This window comes from Zootermopsis nevadensis, unplaced genomic scaffold (assembly GCF_977971745.1).
Source record: "Zootermopsis nevadensis isolate Lab colony 2312 unplaced genomic scaffold, Znev_1.0 Znev_ptg000021l, whole genome shotgun sequence".
Taxonomy (NCBI): Eukaryota; Metazoa; Arthropoda; class Insecta; order Blattodea; family Termopsidae; genus Zootermopsis; species Zootermopsis nevadensis.
Genome location: NW_028259153.1, coordinates 13,929,414 through 13,950,304, shown reverse-complemented (window position 1 = coordinate 13,950,304; position 20,891 = coordinate 13,929,414). Strand labels below are relative to the sequence as shown.

At 39.9% G+C, this 20,891-nt stretch overlaps 2 protein-coding genes across 8 annotated transcripts in view; both read right to left on the bottom strand.

The window, feature by feature from the left end:
* Positions 1 to 3,575, bottom strand: part of LOC110831654 (tRNA dimethylallyltransferase) — a 63,839-nt gene extending 60,264 nt beyond the window's left edge. For both annotated transcript variants that reach the window (XM_022067894.2, XM_022067895.2), the window contains exon 1: positions 3,401 to 3,575. In XM_022067894.2, coding sequence (XP_021923586.1) covers positions 3,401 to 3,544 — 144 coding nt within the window. In that variant the 5' untranslated portion in view covers positions 3,545 to 3,575. The remainder of the gene's footprint in view (positions 1 to 3,400) is intronic.
* A 2,107-nt stretch (positions 3,576 to 5,682) lies between these two features.
* Myc (bHLH transcription factor Myc) lies at positions 5,683 to 20,116 on the bottom strand. 6 transcript variants are annotated; one of them, XM_022067872.2, is made up of 6 exons: positions 19,927 to 20,115; positions 19,294 to 19,849; positions 15,357 to 15,542; positions 14,318 to 14,422; positions 10,423 to 10,957; positions 5,683 to 8,656 (listed from the first exon to the last, which is right to left on the bottom strand). In XM_022067872.2, exons 2-6 carry the CDS (start codon positions 19,847 to 19,849, stop codon positions 8,500 to 8,502), a joined length of 1,539 nt encoding a protein of 512 aa, XP_021923564.2. In that variant the 5' UTR covers positions 19,927 to 20,115; the 3' UTR covers positions 5,683 to 8,499. The 6 variants fall into 6 exon arrangements, 5 of the variants coding, with proteins under 5 accessions (XP_021923564.2, XP_021923567.2, XP_021923565.2 ...); XM_022067875.2 differs by having other exon boundaries at positions 14,318 to 14,419; XM_022067873.2 differs by having other exon boundaries at positions 15,357 to 15,539.
* Positions 20,117 to 20,891: the final 775 nt, after the last annotated feature.

The following is a 20,891-nucleotide window of genomic DNA, read 5'->3' as shown; positions in this document are numbered from 1 at the left end:
GTTAAACATGTAACAATTATACTTATAAAATGCGATGTTTTAACAGCGACAATGTAGACTTGTCGGCCCTTACGTAGCTATGAGAAGTTTACGATCCCTTCATACGACCATTGAATTCGTAGTTATATCACAATAATTTCTTTTGACCCTTTGAAGCCGGAGTTCGTCTAAATAACATATAAGAATGAAGTCCATATCGCAAAGAAAACACTACACTTCGCTATTACAAAGATAAACGTTGTTTAAGAAATTATCGCTGTCTACAGTGAGAATCATACGAAACGCAACACAAAATGAAGAGTTATTGATTGCTGAATCAGGTGGGACATACAGTTACCACTGGGCTTAAAAGAGTTAATGTACATTTCTTTCTTATCTAATCTCAGTTCGACAACGCGATCAGTGGGGAAGGTTCCGGTCTGGCTAGAATTTCCCAGCCAGACCACTAAAACTGGAGAAACACAAGCGTTTTACTACATAACACAACTGAGACAAAAATTATTAAAATATCGTAGCATCGTGGTGCGATAGTTGGGGGGGGGGGGGGTGTTAATAACGCTGCATTTCCGTACGACCAGACCTCTAGACTGAGTGTGATCCAGTAGACCTAACCGAATGAATCTATTACCATTTGCCGTTCGTGAATACAAACGAAATACACTCTAACAGCACTTCTGCTACCCAGGATCGGCAAGCTATGCCAGAATTAGATTGATTTTTATTGCATACACACCGCCGACTAACTGCAAAGATCATGTGACGTCGAATAGAAATAGGAAAATACCACGAATGGTGAGTAGGTAAGTCTGTGCATCCTGATGAAAATCATGGACAACCTGAGTTGGGATACACGAGAGACCAACCGATAATTCGAACTGGAAACTCCCACACACAATTCGGACGCCTTCCCAACTCATTTGGTATGGTGATAATGACAAATGTTGCCCCTACACCATATCACGTCAACATCTCTGAAACAAGTTGAAAGTAATGAGCCTCACGCTCCGACCATTTATACCAGAGTGGAAGTAATAATGTAACCTTCCTTTCTCGGGAGGGAGTGCGCTCGGGCACTGCATGCGCAGTTTGGCAAGTGTCTCGGCAGCCTTGAGCGCGCGGTTAAAGACCGGGACGAAAAAAATCCTCAAGGTAATAGCAAAGTCAATGACAGACATGTCGACATGCAGGGCATGTCACACCAACACACAACGCGATGGGAGGAAGTGCGTGGAGCTTGACTTAGCGCCCCCTCTACACCCTCATGCCATGACGTTTAGGTACACATAAATTACCGGACCTTGCTTATGTAAAATTCGCAGTAAGGTTCGAGACAGAAACACAACGAACTTCAACGTGAAAAAGTTTAAGCACTTGGAAGGCCAATGTAATTAACTGAATTATGCATATTAATAACTGGAGGAAAATAAATCACTTATTCCATTTATATCAAACTCCAATAAAATGAAAAGGCAAAGCAGTCTCTGTGCTTCAATAAGCACTATGCAATCAATGTAAAGGTATGAAAGAGTGGAGACATAGCTCCATGCTTGACAACAATCACTTCAGAATCATTTATAACTCAGTACTGTATCTAAAGATGAAAATATCAACAACCAAACATGTATTATGTTAAATTCTCCATACAGAAAACTCTAACACTAGGTTTTGCAGTCCATAGCAGATCCAACTATAAAACTACATTCATAATGCTGCTTTACAAATGTCTGAAACTCAGTCTCTCAATCTAACAAGTACCAACAGAAACTGGAAGTGGGCCAGAATTAAGTATTGGCTAAGACATCTTGACTCAATCATATAGTAACAAAGAAATGGGGAAAAATACACAATAAAGAGCTTCAATAATATTTACCTTCACATAATGCTATTAAGGCCATTAAATCCAGTGGGATGAGATGTGGAAAATGAGAAATGCAAACTCTACTGAGACAATCTGGAGGGAAACTTAGGCAACTTCCACACAGATAGAAGACAAAATAAAAACTGATCTGTATAAGAGAGAATGATGTTGTGAATTACATTGCACTGGTTCAGGATTGGATCAAATGGTAAGTTTTTATAAACATAATGAACCTATGTTAGACTATGTTCTTCAGGTTTTTAATGCTATGTAGACTTATCAATGTTTCAAAGAAACATACTATTTCCATCTTCAGCCCTGTTTCTCTGAAACACTGTTGTCTACCTGCAAGTCTATATAATATCAAAGCCCAGAAGAACAACATCAAACTGCAAGCTACCTCAAAATTATGAATTTCTTGACTACATAAATAAATATGAACTGTCCAAGGAGATTCTGTACCCAGGAGTGGGTCAACATATGAAATAATTTAAATGTAATTTAATGCATAAAATTAATTGATATTTTGAAGCAGTGTTTCTATACACATCTTTTAAAACATACTGGCATGTATCTGCAAATAAGTAACAACTTTGTAAGGAAACAAAGAGAACAAAATGTTCTAAGCAAAATTATTAACTATTCATGAGCAGAATTTTTCTTGAGCTCATTTTGTAGCATATATGCTACAATCTTCACTAAATTCCTCAAGTTGATCATATACTGAGAGGGTTCGCTTTATTTCATATCTTCACATAGTATTTTTCTGTTACATAACATCCTCTTGAGGATATGTTTGTATCCACTTCTGCATCTTTATAAGTTTACAAACCAACACTTTGTAACATAATATTTTTCAAGCCAACACATTTCAAGTTCAATCACATTTCTTGAATAAATAAATATATACACATACTTCTTTTATTTCTAGTTTGCAACTGGGAAAAGTTTTATATACTACTTGTCACATACAGCATCAAATATGTGAACACTAGAACCAAAAGCACAAATAATTTAATTTTCTGGCTCTATGATGACCCCACATTACATGTCTTACTCATCATTAATCAGTGTGCATGCACATGCTACCTGCTATCTCAATACAGGCCCAGTTTTCTACCTCTCTTCGGTCCCCATGCAGTCTGCACAGCATTATGTATGTACAAGAATTCACTGACCTCCTCAATAAAGTATTTTAATAGAAAGGTCTTGCATTTTATTATATATCAAACCTGAATCAAGAATAGTAAATGAACTGTTTACTAGCTACTTATAATGCATAATTCAGACTAATACAGCAGGCCTGAATAAAAATGTCTGTACTTGGTAGTTGCAACTATGTATTTAAAACAACATTCCTCGATGCGTGACCACAAAATGTAACACACGAAAACCTAGTATCCATCACTAAACTTGTTGCTAATTAAAATATAACGATACACATTACAATACGAACACAGCGTTTTTCACTTTGTACTTAACTTCACCAGCTTCAATGTACTCCGAAGACTATACCTATAAAATCAATATGCATGCACTGACCTGCATTGAATCTGCACTCAGAATTTCTCCTGCAAATTTCCTTGCAATTTCGATTCCTAACTTTGATTTTCCAGATCCCGTAGCACCCAGAATAACGATAACAGGGATACGAGAACGCATTTCTCCTTCACTAAAGGCTGCCATATTGCATTTGTCGTGTATGAGAAATTTCAGGCAACCTATTCGTAGCGCGACGTATGAAAAATCCATGATGCAAACGATTGTATAAAAAGCCAACAAGGCCGGCATAGAAATTTTACGTATGGAAAGTCATACTTTCTTGGAGATTGTAGATAATTCCCAATAGTATAACCGGAAATAAATGTGCTAGAAATCTCGTTTAATAAAGTTATGAGTTTAGGTGCTTAATTATAGTAACTAATAATTTGAATCTGATGCAAGAATTGGAGGCAACACGGAACCAACAAACCATGCGTAATAATTTAATGATCTAGAATCTAATTGCTGTTACCATCATTTTCGTAATCCACAGGTGCGTTGTCCATAGATGTCTTTAAAATCAAGAACCAATGCTTATATTTCCATACCATAGCCACCGAAACAGAAAACTTTGTAATTTTTCTAATCTGTGACATCACCATCTGCAGCCACGGAAATTGTGGAATAAATAACAATCTTAATGGAATTTGTAAGCTTATAATTTTTCTTAATGGTTTTAGGATGTTAAACAGGATTGAAATGGAGATGGCTGTCTTCTGGGTTGTTGCGCCATGTTCAGACTCACCGCCGATGAAACCTCTAATCCTATTAGGATTGAAATGGTTTGATTCTTGTTCTTAGGTTTTCGCGGGTGGTGTTGCACAGCTTCGGCTTTTGGGGATGAGCGGGTGGAACGTTAGAAGATTATTCAGTGTTTCGTCAAACACTGCAGTTGCCATTTTCTGGGTGTTTACGTGGGTGAATATACGGGTGAAGACCTTATATAGGGCAGGTAGTAATAGATGGCGAGTTGATTTGATGGTGCTGGTAGGTGGAGCGGACTGCAGTGTGTGCTGAAACGTTGGATAATTTTCAGCAATCGACACGGCTCATCCTCGAAAGACGAAGTTGTGCACTGATTTACAATGTCCAAAGGCGATTTTGGGATTATCGGTGTTTAACCATAAGAATGGTATACTTCCATACTGGTACACAGCAATGTAAATACGCGAATAAAGGCGTCAGTTGAATAGGAAGAAAACGTCTTACCTAACTTTAGTCAATATGAACACAGTGGGCCACAATTTGCCAAGTGCGTGAGAAGTTGGATCTTAGCCCAGCTCATTCAACTGAATGATTTGCAAGTAGCGTTCTTGAAATTAGCCTCACAACATTCAGTCAGCCGTATTAATAGCTTTCAATGACACGGGTGTTCCACAGAGCGAGCAGTGCCCTCCGAAGAGGCTGGGCATCAAGTTGCATTTCTCCCAGCATGGCAACGAGTCTTACGTAGTTCTGGAAATATCTGTGCTAATGCTTTCATGGTTCAATGTCAAATGGAGTAATAGCTCTAAAATATTTGCCCGCTCAGTGGCCAAGGACTAAATGACTGGAATTATATTCCTGGCCGGAAAACTTTTTTAAAGCCATGTCGGGCAATGATGATAAAACCATTGTGTAACAGATCACATAACATTTTAATGCCGTTGTCGTGTATTTAGGCCACTTATATTTCCTCACATTAATACTTTCATCCAACCCGCTCTAACACCACATGACCCACCTTCAAGAGTACAGTACCAACTGACGCCAGCTAGTGTTAACTCTCCTTGGTTGGCAGTCAATGCTGCGTGATATCTTCCAACAGGTTTCTAACGTAGTGCTGAAGTCTAGAATCCGTCGAACGTCACCTGCATATACTCGTGGTGTTCCCCACACTTCTATAGGTTTTGTCTAACTACAATACAGGTAACACTAACATGAGGAAACAGTTCAGTCCATGGATCTTCTGTTCTAGGAATGCCCAGATTAGATCCCAGAAGTAAAGTGGCAGCAGCTATAAAATGTACGCACAAAAATCGGTCAGTTGAGGGCAAGGTGTCTTTAACATTTTTAAGCTGTTGTCATTCTGATACAATCCTGAAAACTACGATTTCACGGGATAATTATGAATCACTGAAATAGAAAAGGGCTGAGGTGGAATCACAATTCTGGATCATTAAAATTATAGTTGTAGCAGGCATGAAAAAGTTCATGTTACTTGCGAAAGAATTAATGCTAACAAGCAGAAGTGTGACTCCCCTAACTACGAGGATGGATGATATAATAAAAACAACAACCAGTGTTCATTAATCGTGTATTGATGCAGGAACTAAACCAATGAAACTAACTTACAGTAATACTTCACTCTCCTATGCAGGCCACTACTATAAAAAGTGCCTTTGTCAGTTGTCACAAAATTAGCATATCTTTCATTATTACTTATGTTTAGTTTCAGAAAAGTTTATAAATATGCAGAAATGTGCCCAACATGATTTACCTTTTAAAATTATAAAAGAACATATAATTTTCAAACTTTCTTAAAACTAAAATGTTTTTAATAAACAAAACTGCATCTGACCACAAAATGAAGAAGACAGGCAATACAATCCAAATCACGATGTTGGTCTTCAATTACTTGGTACATCAGATTGGTGAGATTCAGGAATAATATGCTAGACAAGAGTTACCACCTACTAAAAATAGTATTCAATATTAATGCTCATGAAACACTCTAGAATTATGTGGGTCAATTCTAAAATGTTTTAAAATAAATGATGATGCAAGTGTACATAACAATAAAAGTGGAAAGCCAGTGGAAGACTTGCATGAATTAATTTATAAACCAGTAAAATGTACTCATACAAAATTCCTTGCATATATTTCTTTCTTAAGAGGCCTCAATAATAAATTTCTTCCAGAGCCTCGTGGTTGGCTCAAACACCACCAATGAAAAGCAGCATCCAACAACATGAAAGTCATTTTGTTTCCACATGACTAACAACACCAAAGGCAGCACAAGGTACTGCAATGCTCGTATTTCCCTGTGAATAATGTGGATCAATAGTATGACTCCTTCAGCTGCTCTACATATATTAAAACAAGTTCTTTTCCTTTTGCTTCAAGCAACACTGGATACTTAAGCAGGAAAGGTGGCAACCCTGAACCATTAAGATACTCCATTCCACCTGTCTTTTTCTCTAGAAGTCACAAAGCTGCAAGGCACATTTCACTCACAAACATATCAAAATTTGTACATACATTAATAAGTTACAATTTCTGTAGTGCGATGCAAACCCTAATTTAATATGCAATCTGCAGAAAACAAAATAATATACAGTGGACACTCCCTTAACTGGTACTCTCTTAAAAAGCTCTTCAGGTTAAGATTTTTCCTATGGGAGTCCTCAGTTACAATAAAAACAATAATGAAGCCGACAGTCAGGCTTTTCTTCTATCCATACAGATGGATAAGAAATGGAGGGACCGTATGCAGAAAAAAAGGCTCTTTACTTAATTATACACATTTATATACCCGAGAATTGCCAGTGACGATTTTTCAGTACGTGCGTATGTGAATAAATGACAGATTATCAATTTTTTTATTAACCTCTCCACCATGCAGATCCATCTATATACCAATTAAACAGGAGTCCACCGTACGCTTAAATTAGAAACAAGCATACTTATATAATGGGCTGTGTTGGAGTTGCCATGGCGATAGAAACCATCACTGATACCTGTACAGAAAGTTAAACCTAAACAAGTAACTCCCCAGTGTAATTAAAAGTTACTTTTATCAAAAAGTACAAAATACTGTGAACATGAACACAAGCAATCAAATAATTCCCCAATCTACCTTAACATTCACAGTAAATATAAAATCTGTACACAGGACACAAGGTAACATAAATAGTATATTTCGTATAATTATTTTTATACATATATAAAAGAAAACTAGCATTTAATAGACTATACAAGGTTCAAACAAAACGTATGCTGTCGCTTTCAACAAATGACATATTTGCCAACTATGGAAAGTGATAAGATATAATAAGCCATGTGTGAAATTGAAAAAGATGATAAAAAGACAACTGTTAACATACCTCAATCCTTGCACTGCTTGTCGCAGTTGGATATAAATGCATGTAGAAGCTGTGGTGCTCACTACATAGTGTGTTAAATCGCCTACAATTTGCTAACATACTTTGGCATCTAGCATGTTGACTAAAGTTACGTGTCCCCACTACACTTACTTATTCCCAACACTTTTATCAAAGCAAAATTTTGCTGGGCAAATTTGTGACAGATCAGTTTGTCATACAAAATTTCTCAATAGGAAAGTAACCCACTGGACAAGACAAAGATGGCTCTCACCAATGTAAGAAAGTAACGCAAGCAATGCCTAATTTGATGCCAAAATATGTACAGATTTATAAGATAATCTAATCTGAATTTGGTACATAAAACTTTCAAAACACTCAAAACCAAACTTTAAAAAAAACTTATAAAATAAAAATGTCACTTTATTTCAAATCGCATAAAATGACATGTTACTACAATAAAGTAAATTTTCCCTTCATTTGTTCTGACATCTTGATTAATGATATAAAACTAAAGTGGGGGACATTTTCAAAATTAGCAACAAATAACCTGCTGATGTACCTAATTTGCAATTTCAAACCAAATACACCTCTTGTCAGTTCTAGGACTGCCCAACAGGCATTCTAGATTTGAGTCACAAAACTTCAGAATAAATTACACATGAACTGCTTTTATTTATTTCTACCTATTATTAAATTCTCATGCTGCTTTTCCTTAAAAGCTGAGCAATGTCTGATTAACCATCCTCAATGTTGGGCAGTCCCAGATTATATCACAAGCAAGATAAATATTTATTTACATTCGCGTTATCGCGTGCTGCTCCGAGATTTAAAATGTGTTAATATTACGCATACGACTGCTCTACTGATTATGGGAAGGGAGGAACGATGTTGTACTATCAAAATACACTTTCCTTAGTATTACTGTGGAATGTATCAATATTACGATGCACATGCATTCCTACACAGGGGAATGCGTCTCTGTATGGGAATTCTGCACCTCTCGCTTACTGTACGCTACCTTGGTTTTGAACAGAACCTCTGGTTATTTCTGTGTTCTAAAGCAAATTTCTCATTCTTTCTGCATTCTAAAGCCAATTTCTGTCTCTTTCTGCGTGCTGCGAACATCCACTGTGTTGCAGCCAGTCTTCGCTGGTGTGTTGCAGTTCTGGATCTGAAAGTTGGGACAATACTCATGGTAGCCAATCAACCCAAGGAAAACACCCAGTACTGCCACTCTACAGTTAATCCCCTTGACTTCGTGACAAGTAACAATTATTTTGATGGTTTTACATACCAATTTCTTGAAGGTGTTTGTTCAACGATAATTTTAGAACTTCTAGATATGCGACACTGTCATGTTTTGTGCCGTGCAGCGACAATTTGTTCAAACTATCAGATATTTAGTACAAACCTTGTGGAATTGGCATTAATATGCTGGGAATAATCAGCCGGTACATTAGTAAATCACAACAATTTTCCATTTCCAGGAAAGTCACTGGTACTCTTATATTACTTAAAGGCATAAATGAAGTCAGAAACGACGGCTGCACAGAACTGATGTATCGCATCATGCGACAACTTTTACTGAACAAATCTCATGCAATCCTATCTAGAGCCATGTTATGTCAGAAACCTTGGTTCTGATTCTAGAATTATGATGAAGTTATCAATTCAATCCTTTTCACTGCTACATTTTCCAAGCACTGTAAAAACCAACCATACACGTTTTTGTGCAAATACTTTCGATTTGGGCAGGGAAGCATTTGCAGAATTCAGAACTTCGTACACATATGAACATATTAAAGAGACTGATGAGAGGAACAAAATTTAACAAATTCAAAACTGTTACTTATCTGGGGTTGGCATACCAACATCCTAAGTAGACAATGAGGTTATTAACGTGAGAAATGAAAGAATTACTCTGCACTAATCCATTTTGTACTATTATATGTAAACAATATTGGCATAAAGGGCACTAAATTGTTGAAAGAGACAAGACACGGCGTATAATGAGGGAAAACTTCAGAATGCACCAAGAACAAACTAAAGGTGTAGTCATTTTAATGTCCAAGCCAGACAGCACTAAGAGGCAACCCTTAGCGTGACCATTGCCAGTAGGTTTAGATGATTCGACCAGTTATTAATACCTTCGCTTAATTCTGATTTGAACAGATATTGAAACTTCATTTAACTTTACTGTGTGAACTGAACGATTTTGGGTCGATTATTATGTGTACATTATCAAGTACTAAACACATTTACATGACTATTAGCAATCCTCACCTATTTCACATTAACCCATTCACACTGGGTTGCAGTTCTTGTGTGTTGCTGTATCGGGGGGGGGGGGGGGGGGATTTTTTTATGAAAACTGTGTATACTACCTGGAAAACTTTCTGATACTCCCTTCAGGGCCACTTGCAACAGCTACAACTTGCATAAAGACTGAAAGTGTACAGACAACTTTTTCAATTGGACAGAACTAGGGAAACATAGTTATTTCAAGGCATACTGTGACCCATGGGCAATACCCACATGTTAGGATCTTACCAATGAATCAGGGGCTGAACATCTGAATGACTTTTCAAACACACAGACTCAACAAAACAAAGGCTTCTCTAATGTCCTTCCCAATATTACCACAGGGGATGTTTTGAGTTAGTCTAGCCTGAGCTGTGACTGAGCACAGTTCTTTCAGTGCCTTCTCCACACATAGTGTAGTCCCCTAACTTCTCCCACCATATGTAAGACATAACCCAACAGGCATGACTAAACAGCAAGACTATACCAACTTCATACACAACTCAGTCACTGGTTATAACTAACAAATGGGACTACATGACAATAATCGTGACAATAACTAATGCCTGTATCTCACGTACCCAGGCACGAAATTCCCAGATTAAGAGTAACGTCTCGGAACAACACTCCCATTACCTGCTGCCCATGCGTTTCTTGCGAGGTGATTTCTCCACATTGCCTCTCATCTTGGCATTCTGAAAGCGCAGTTCCTTGAGGTGCGCTGACAGCTCCCTCTGGCGTCTATACAGTTCCTCGCTCAAACGCGACACGCGCTCGCCCTCTGTGCCCAGCTGTCGGCAGTACGCAGCGGCCTCATTCAATATCAGCACCTTAGCTGCGCGTTCGTTATCAGCAACGGCGGGCACCAACGAGCGCAGCACCGATATGGCGTCGCGCATGTCCACCCTGCGCTTTCTCTCCATGTCGTTGTGCTGGTTGCGTCTGTCGCTGGAATCTTCTTCTTCTTCTTCTTCATCTTTACGCGATCGTCGCCGTTTGTAAGTACGTTTCTCGTGATCAGGGGCGCATCGTTTGTGGCCACGCGACGCTCCATGGTGAATGGCGGACGCCACAGTGCGTTGCAGGTGCTGCCGGTCCCTGGCGCTGGGGTTAGTGGGCAGACCGGCAAGCCTATCTCGGTCTGCCACAGACACAACGTCAATCTCTTCCTCTGCAACACACACACACACGATACTACATATGCAACTGCAACCCTGAGAGAGATACAAATAAAATAAACAAACAAGAAAGTAATAAAATGGAAGGTGAAATGACTACTAGCAAAACCATCGACATGACGTCCATAAATGATTAATACAGACAAGGGATGCTAATATATTCACATATATAACCTAAATTCCTTAGACGCTTTTCAGTATCGCCGGGTTGCGTTCAATAGCAAAAAAGAGTACATAATATTCCAAACAGTAATGTTTTTGGTTATCTCAATGGCACTGGAATTATTTATTTCAATTGTAAATCTGCTATTGCAAACCTAATCAACGGCCCGAAATATTACCACGCACAGAATCGCGAATTTTATAAAACATAAATTACATCCAAATATGTTTCAAATAAATGTTTCACAATCATCAACGAAAGTACAAAAAATTCTGCAAAGAACCTCAGTATGACAACACAACCAATTCCCAGAGGAAGAAAGCAGTCGACCCAAGATAAGAGAATAACGGAACTACAGTGCAGTTAATTAACGAGTAAGAACAAAATCTTTACGAGATCCATCAACACATATCTAAGAAACAAGTCATTTATAAACACGAATTTCCGCCATTTAAAAACAAATGTGTACCCTATATGTGACTTATTCTAAAGTTTTGTAACAAAATACACTTCATTAAATTTTCAAAAGCGTCTGAAAGGCAAATCACAAAAGTGTGTTCAGGAAAACACTAAAGCAGGAAGAACGCTTGTATTACATGACTGGATGTACGTTAATTATGCTTTATTGTTGCCAAAGATAATCCAAGACCACAGATACAGTACATATGTTTTGTTTATATGCCCGTAAATACATACAATACCAAAAAATGTTTCAAACCCATATAGAAACACGAGTCGCTTCTGAGGAATTTGCTGCAACTGGATAAAGTTGCTGTTGTATTGGATCAGTAAGGACCGAAATTAAAGTCGCCCAATAACTCGTAGTGCAGATTCCCAATTCCAAAACCAATTAGAAATCTGGAAGGTAGTTTCAGACAAAACTTTGGGCGGTAATAAATTCCACATATACTCTCGTTTCATGCACTTCCGGCATATGGGCCAACGATATAACCATCGTAATTCATATTGTGTACTGAAGGCACGCAATGGCAAGCATGTCTGCTCCAAGACCGGAATGGGAGCAAGGTTACTAGTCGGGAGGGTGTGGTCGCACTATGCGGCAGGAGACGAGATCGATACAGTCGCGGGTCGACGAACCATGGCATTGAACTTCAGGCATCAATCGTGGCCTACTGCAATCGCAAATAAAAGACATTCCCACAAAACACGCGAGCTTGCACACAACTGTTAAAAATATAACCAGTATCGTCAGAAACAAATATACAGTTTGACTTAACTTTCTTTCAGTAATAAAATAATTAACAAACTATATGGCTTACAGAACCCGAAGGTTCATCACCGAATTCACCAATGCCCTCCACCGGACCCTGTCCTAGGCCAACAAAATCCATCTCCTTCAACTCTTATCTTCCATAAATCCCGACTGAGATTATCCTCCCGTCTACGTCTAGGTCTCCCCAGCTGTCACCGGATGCTTCAAGGTCACAACAAAATCATGCCCGAACACGAAAAACGCAGCCCAGGCGAATATGACAGTTTAGAACTAACCGCGTAGCAAAGCTACTATTACTTGCACCTGCGCTGAAGAACGGTGAAGCGCTTTTCTGGTTTTAAAGCACGCAATTTTATAATGAATACCATAATTCAAGCTACTGAAAAGGCGAGAGTAGCATGTTGCAACAGACATGTCTTACATGTGGGGAAGACAAGGGAAGATGACGTTCCAGAATAGGCTACAGCCAGATCAAGAACTACAACACCGCCTGTAGTTAACGAAGCAATGCTTTGAAAATCTTCTAAATCAAATACAAAACCTACTAATCACTCTGAATTCCCTTAGAAGCTTCACTGTTCCTTTATTTTGTTTATGTTATCTGTTCTTTAGCTTCTCAGCATGTATCTGCCTACGTTAAACTGCAATATTGCTATTCAATTTCCAATCTGTAACTGACTACCATTATAATGTTTTTATTATTATTTAATAATTAGGAGTGGTTTCCATTTACCATAATAAATTTCCTATTTATCTTTACTTATTAAATACAATAGGAATTTAAAATCGGGGAACAAAAACCGTAATATGGGTCGCAGTTAAATATGGTTACGAACCACAGAGTTAGAGAGTTTGGACAGGATTAAACTGGCTCACCTAAGTTTCAGTGGTGGGCTCTTGTGAACACGGTAATAAACTTTCCAGTCATATAGAAAGGTGGGTAACGTGTTGACAGCCTGAACGACTATCAGCTTCTGAAGATCTCCGGTCTGTACAGAATTACCCAAGTACAAGAAAATATTTTCTTAACCAAATTTTTTTATACATTCCCGTGTCCCGCCCACCCCATGAATTCATTTTTGTAAAATTTTCAGTCTTCCAAGCAAAAGGTTCAAATTCATTGGCTGCCAGTGCAGCAGCCTGCCTGCCCGCCGGCCGGGTCGACGCCCTAGCTTCACGGCCCCATCGATCCAGACGCTCGTCGTTATGACGTCACGTCCTGCGGAACACTGCGCCGCCTCACAATCTCTTCCTCAGGCTCTCCCGCTACGGGCACCGCCAAAATTAGTAGAGGAGACCATGCGTGTTTTCATATTGTCTATCTCCCATTTATTTTTAAGTTCAGGCACAAAAGTACTGTTGACAATGTTTATCCAAATATTGCATTACGAATTGTTACGAACTCTGGTGTCCACAAGGTCACATTATAATTGGCAGAGGCATGCAATGTTTCTTACATCGAACAATGTTTAAGAGAAAATGTTACAAATCTTAATAAAGTCTAAACAAAGGGACGAACCAGTTGTTTATATAAAAAAGTTTTTGAGAAAAATACCATGTGAAGAAAGGGTTATGCTGGACCGACAGTCTGCAACTCTGAACTTCCTGGTCTAAATCCCTGTATAAATGTTTATTGAAATTGGTTCAGTGGCTTCCTTTTGGGTACGAAACACACGCATTATGCGTTCAACTCATGCACTTTGATCAAACATATCAAAACAATGGCTACACCCCTTACTACGAACTGAGCACAACTCTCAACCCGAACTCAAAATACTAAAAACATGCAGTCATGCCATGTACAATACTTCCCACCGAATTAAGAACTGGAACCAGCCAATAGCTGATTTCCACTCCACACAAACTTACTGACCGTTTAACGACGCTTTCCAACCTTCCTACAACCCCTGAAAACGAATTTACTACGCATGCGTGTAAATCATGAGTGCGACAAACCTTCGTCATCACACACTTCCAGAATCGGAGGAGACTGATTGTAGTAAGGGGTCTGACACTCAACTTCGACGGGGTTCTCCGGCTTTCTTCCGCTAGGATTTCCTGCTGCAGAGAAATCAGAGTATCTCAAGTGAAGAATCGAAGGGCCTGAGATATGTCTCCTCCGGAGGACGCACTAGGGACAGAGGGTGAGCGAGCAAGAAATCATGAAAGGTAAACGAAGGAAAAAAAGAGAAAGCGCAGAGATACAAAAGAACAAACTTCATGGAACCGGGGCCTTCCTCAGACGCTGATAATCCCTCAGCTAGTGAAGAAATACCCCAGCTTTCACGGAACCCAAAGATCCATTACTATGTTCACAACAGTGACGCTCACCCAGTCCATTCACCCTATTTAAAATCAATTTTCTATTATCCTGCCCTCTACACCCAGGTCTTCCAACTAGTCTCTTCCATTCAAACTGCCTGACCAGAGTGTACAAATCTCTTCTCTCCCATGCGTGCTACATCATCCGCCTATTTCATACTCCTTGATTTGATCACCTTAATAGAATTAAGTATGATTTATTAAGCTCCTAATTAAGAATTTTCTCCAACCTCGTGTTATTTCCTCTTAAATCCAAATATCAGCAATGTGACCTAAAACGCCTTCAATCTATGTTCCTCCATTAGTGTGACAGATGAAGTTCCGCACCTCACAAAAGGCAAAGGAGTGATGGATAAAACTAAAGAAGAAGAACTGTGTAAATATTTTCTTGATTGTTCTGCTATGAAGCAAAACATGCTTTGAGCGGGAGTTGACAGGAGGCAACCTCGTAAACACATGGCGTCATGACAGCATCTGCCGCTGAACAAAATTGAACACAGGACAGAAACTCAAAACCGAAACGACCTCGAGCCAAATAATTAATTATTTTCTCTAACGAAACCACTTATAAAAAGTCCATATACAACTTCACATGTAATTCTGTCCAACTCGGAAGAGACATATCGTTCTAATCGTTTCAAGGTCACGTGACAGGAGGAACGAATCTACAAACCTTTCGGCTTCTTTCTCTCGTTTCTGCCATGGGGTCGCGTAGATCCATCGCAAGCCAAAGAATCATAGAAGCTACGGGTCTTTCTTCTTCTGGTCGAAGCCCTGCGCTCTTCAAATTCCCAAGAAACGGGACTGTCAGGGTAAGTGAACTCGGGATCCTTGCTGCTGCCCCACCTACCCTTCCCTGCTACAGACAAGCATGCGCGCCTGAGTAAAACACTGCCGGGCCTTAAACCAGATTAAAGTAACAAATAAATACAGTAGCTAATAGTATATTTGTAGTCTAGTCGTCAGGGCTCCAGAAATACAAATAGTGTCAATATTAATTACAACGAAGACTAAAAATTGCATCGATTACACGGACAGTCAATATTACATGTAACTACCACTTCAAATAATTTTATGCAAATTCCCCTCACAGCACAGCGAGGGCGGGAATTTGTGCCAGTGCTGGAGGGGGAATATAAATCACGGCTGAAGATTACAGAGCAATAATAATTTAAGCATCTATTTAAAGACTGCGAAATTATTATAATCATTTCGTAGTCTTCAAATAGACGCTTAAAATCAACTCTTCCGTAATCGTAAGTAGTCTTAAGTGAATATGTTATATTCGACACCAGTCGCCGGTAACTCGAACATGACGAATGGGCAGATTATTTCTGGAGCACTGATTGTTACAGTAAAGGTATAGCTCTCCGTGTGCCTAACCAGCACACCACGGGAAGTGGAGATAATGATCCACGCATTCCTAACCTTGGCACGGCCAGCTACTCGCTCCTGCTGCTTAATCCCCGAGGTAGACAAGTGGCTGGTTGGACCTCAGAGCCCGTCAGGAAGCAGTAACGGCGACAACGAATTCGGCCATCCAGAATTGGAAAGGTCACGGAACAAAGCGGACGTGTACAAATTTAATGTATTATCCCAGAATTACCTGAAGGAACTCCGGAAAACCACAAACCTTACACCATATCTGGTCTCCTAACAGAGATCTGAACCGGTGCCTCCCGAACAGGAATATCTCGACCGCGACGTTCGGTCTTACGTTTCATGGAAACACGTACACTGGTTCAAAAATTATTGACGGGCACAAACACGAACCCCCACTAAAGAGAGTAGGAAAATTGCAGGCTGATTTCTAACATTTTTAATTAATATAATAAAATTTACAAACAAAATTAAACGCAATAAATATATACATGTATAATAATACTGCTACTAAAATAGCATTAAAAATAACAGCTTTCAACCAGTTCATTATGTGTTCGACAAAATCAAGAAAGCCAATTAAGCAAACTTTAAATTGATGAAAGACTCTCGGGTTACAAGCCGCGTCAGGTGGCCGAATGTTGAATAAACCATATCCTCTGCCACGTTTCGAGAGAAATCTCTGCTCTCATCCTCAGGGCTTCGCTTTAAACTTTAAATTTACTAAAAACATAAGATTCCTGACCATCACTACAACGGAAATGAATGGACCTGTACCATAAAAACAATACACGAATGCACATAAAATGACCGACCTTGCGGCGTAGGTGCTGAACAGGAAAACATAGAAATAATAAATTGGCAACAATGTGTGTTGTATATTCGGAAGAAACAATGGCCGGTCTCCATTTTACTACTCGCGTAGAAGTAACTTGCAACAATCTGAAGTGAATCTGTAAAACCAGTTTGGTTGCAAGCCGGAATTTCCTGTACTTGTTCCGCATCGAACCTAATATTGGGTTCGAATCCCAGTCATTGCCCTCTCACGTGTTACGTAGTTTCAAGGATAGGGCAGCGCTTAGCGACAGTTACGCTAATGCAAAATGACCATGACTCGCGGTGACCCTATTTCGTCAAGTTATCCGTGACGTTCGTGCTTAACCGCGCAACCTCAGGGCTCGGTTGTAACATACTCTAACACTAAAAATAATTTCTTTCTTCAGTCAAAGTGTGTTGTGTTTGGTTTTCACAATCTAAGACATTAATTTACGTTATGGTAACGACAGATCTTTTCACTTAAATCCTTGATCCACAGCACGAGGGCTGGCCAGCGGAATTGGTCAGCATTTAACATAACCACGGCCTCGCAGATAAAACAATTGGGTGTCGGTAGACCGACTGCACGTGTTCTATGGGTTGCCTAACCTCCTGGGGACGCAAGGAGTTGGGACTTTTGGTCGTACACAATATCCACGCTACTTCAAGAATTATTTAAAATCAACTGATTTATTTTATTAGACTGAATGTTTGTGATTTCAATAATGAAAGAGATCAATAGATTGGGAGCGGGGTGTCGTTAACGTGGCCCAGGTTCTCGGCAGCCTCGAGGACCAAAGTGTTACTTTATAAGGCAAGCAGCAAAATTAAATGTTAATTAAAGGGTATTTTAATATTACAGCATCTCTCCGTCCCTTGATTTCCCAATTTGTGTGCCTGGGGCTGTTTATGAGTAACTCAGCCATTGGGAGGTCGAAGATCTCCCAAATGATATTTAAAAATAGGTCCCTACCTCCAAGAAAATGCACCGCCAGTTACAAAGATCAGTCAATTAAAATGCAGAACAGTTGTTTATTGTGATAACTAATTCAAATGAGTACATACTTTGTGGCTGAACTGCAGTTATTTAACGCTAAAGCAGATGGTACAGTTACCGGTGGGCAGTAGTTACATGCTTGTTCTTAACGGGTAAACAATTGCAGATCACATCCGTATCAAATGAAAGGAAAATTAGCGGTATCTGGAGGTCTGCGATTTAGGCTACCAGGTCATCAGACAACTCGCAATTCGTGTGACAGCACAAAGATGAATGATTGAGAAAAACAAGCTGCCCAAGAGACAAGACGGTGTCCTAGAAAGTACTGCACTGGTATGAAAGTTACCCCCAGGGGGTATCAAATGTCAGCAGAACGAATGTGGAATTCGATCAGCAAACCGCAATGAGGCAACCCTTGAAAACCATAGTGAACACGTGATAGGGATGTAACTTCTCTGAAAATACCAAATGAATGGAAACGTCGATGAAACGGCTGTCTCATCGATGACATGCCAGAGGGGATTTAAATACATCTGTCATGGCAAACAAGCCCTCAGTCGCAACAGATTAATTGTGAACTAAACTAGTAGCACTACCGACTTTGCTCCACGCCAGACGTGATGTTGAAACTGTGCAATTATATATAGAGTAAAAGCTGACATGAAGAAACTTCGCAGTCACTTTTAATATTGCAATATCTTGTCGATATTGGAAACTACGTCAGTAGGAAATTAACATAAATTAACAGCACCTTAAATCTCGTAACTTCTGTCATTCTTTATATTCCCTATTCATTAATAATTACTGGTTGCAATTACTGATAATAGTTAAAAAATTTCTCAGAAATTATTAACAGTATGGAAAACTTAGTGAAGGTGTTTCTTTTTCATTTGTTAAATAAATTCCAGTTCATCAAGCATTCATACTGGATCAAGTATTCCATTATGCAACGGTGATTAACAACAAATATTTTCGCAGAATATACATTCCCAATCGATAACTTTCTTTTGGAGTAATCCACATCATGCATATCGAAACGAACCCAAGTACTGCAACATTGAATTCGGTTACAATTTTATATCATCCTGTGATCAGACATAACTATTTCAATAAAACAACCCGTTTTAAATGCCACCAGATGTTTAAATGCCACGACGTATGTGTGATACGTGGCGGTATAAAGGCCGGCCCCGAATGAGCGTAACGACTTTCCCGCGCTTTATACTCTTTCGCACGCAGACGTTGTCTAGGAAACGGACAGGGGCGTGGTGACGCAATACTGTAACATTTTTTGCCAAGAAGTTAATTACGTCTAACCCGTAGGTAAATTAGTGCTGTGGAATGACTATTAAATTAAATCTGCATGTTCTATCTGCGTTACATGCACTATTATTACCGCAATTACAGTGGTACTCACCCGAATCAGAAGGTGTCTGGACGCCCAAGCGATCCAACATCACGGGACTCTTGCTTATGTGATAGCTGTGATCCGTATAGAATGCGGGGACTGGGGAAGGCGGAGGTGAAAGGGTCTTAAATTCACTCCTAGTCCTCATGACCTGTCCGGTGACCTCAGACACAGACACGGCTACAGATAGGTCCTCGTTATCACATACAGTACCACACACAGGGGATTCATCTTCCTCAGATTCCGAGGGAGTTTCTGGGCGAGGGGACGTGGTTGGAGCCTTTGCACGGTTAGTCCTCAAAAGGCTGCGGCTAGATTTAACAGGGCGCACAGTTACTGTGACAGCAACCACAGGCTCTATCACGTAGCACTGCTTCTGGTGCTTCCCGCTGCTACAGGTGCCGGACCACATGCAGTCGTGCCGGCCAGCCATCACGTGACTGGGCACCACCTGAGGACGCTCCATCATGCCGGCGACAGCAAACACCGTATGAGACCAGGAATAGGCATTAGGAATGCCAAATTTGTCCCATATTTCGTCTGACGGGTACAGCTTGTCACACATCTGTAACACGCCACGTATAAGATGCCACGTAACGACAACCATGACAGCTATATCTCGAGGAAAAAGCTGGTACTTACCTCGGTATCACCCTTGACACTAATAACGCACTAATAAGTACACTACTTTTCTCCAAGTGGCTAACAAGAACGTAGATAACAAACAACTGCAACTATACGACGAACAGACAGAACGGTTGCAAGACATATTCCTGAGACACAACACGCGCGCAACCAAGCTCACTGCGAACCACCGACTGAAGAGCTAGCTTGCCGGTAAGCTGACGTACCCGCGCGCCATTCCAATGTATCCCTCCACGTACGACGCCCTGTCACCGGCCTATGATGTAGGTCATCGTCTGGTGACTAAACCGTTCCATACCCTATTTACAATACTATAATCCGTCCCAATAATGCTATTCACCAATTTGAAACATTAATTCTTGGCTGTCGATGTGTACTTGTAACACAAATATGATGGATAACCGGCGAACTACTTTTTTATTGCTGCACGCTGTGTAGCTCGGCCATAGTAGTAGGAGGAGGCCCTGGAGCGAGCCTTAGCGTAGGGATGGCCATGAACGACTCGTCAGTTGTGGCATCTTGGAATTTGCTGCTTCCGCACGGAATACCCAAGGTCAATGCGGAGCTATTTCGCCCGTCGAGGCGCCTTGGGGAGGGGTTGAAGTCAGACTGTTGAGAAACTTAAATCTTCAGTGTCCACGTCAATCGATTATTACTCTACTGCAGCGGTCTTTCTCCCCTTCTTTCTTTCTACCTATCTTTCTTCCGTACATTTATACCTTTTATGTTTTTCTTTCGTTATGAGGTTAGTGAGAAACAAGCCTGTGGGGGGGGGGGGGATATTTTGTATCAATATTCTTTATCTATGGTTGTGGCATGATAACATTTAGTTTCTAGTTTTGAGGGTGGTAGAGAACATCTTCACCGAAGAAAGTTTTATCTAGAAGGTTATGAGATAACTGTATAATGAGATGATATTTTTCAAAATTCTAGCCAAAAACCTTAAACGAAATCGGCAACTT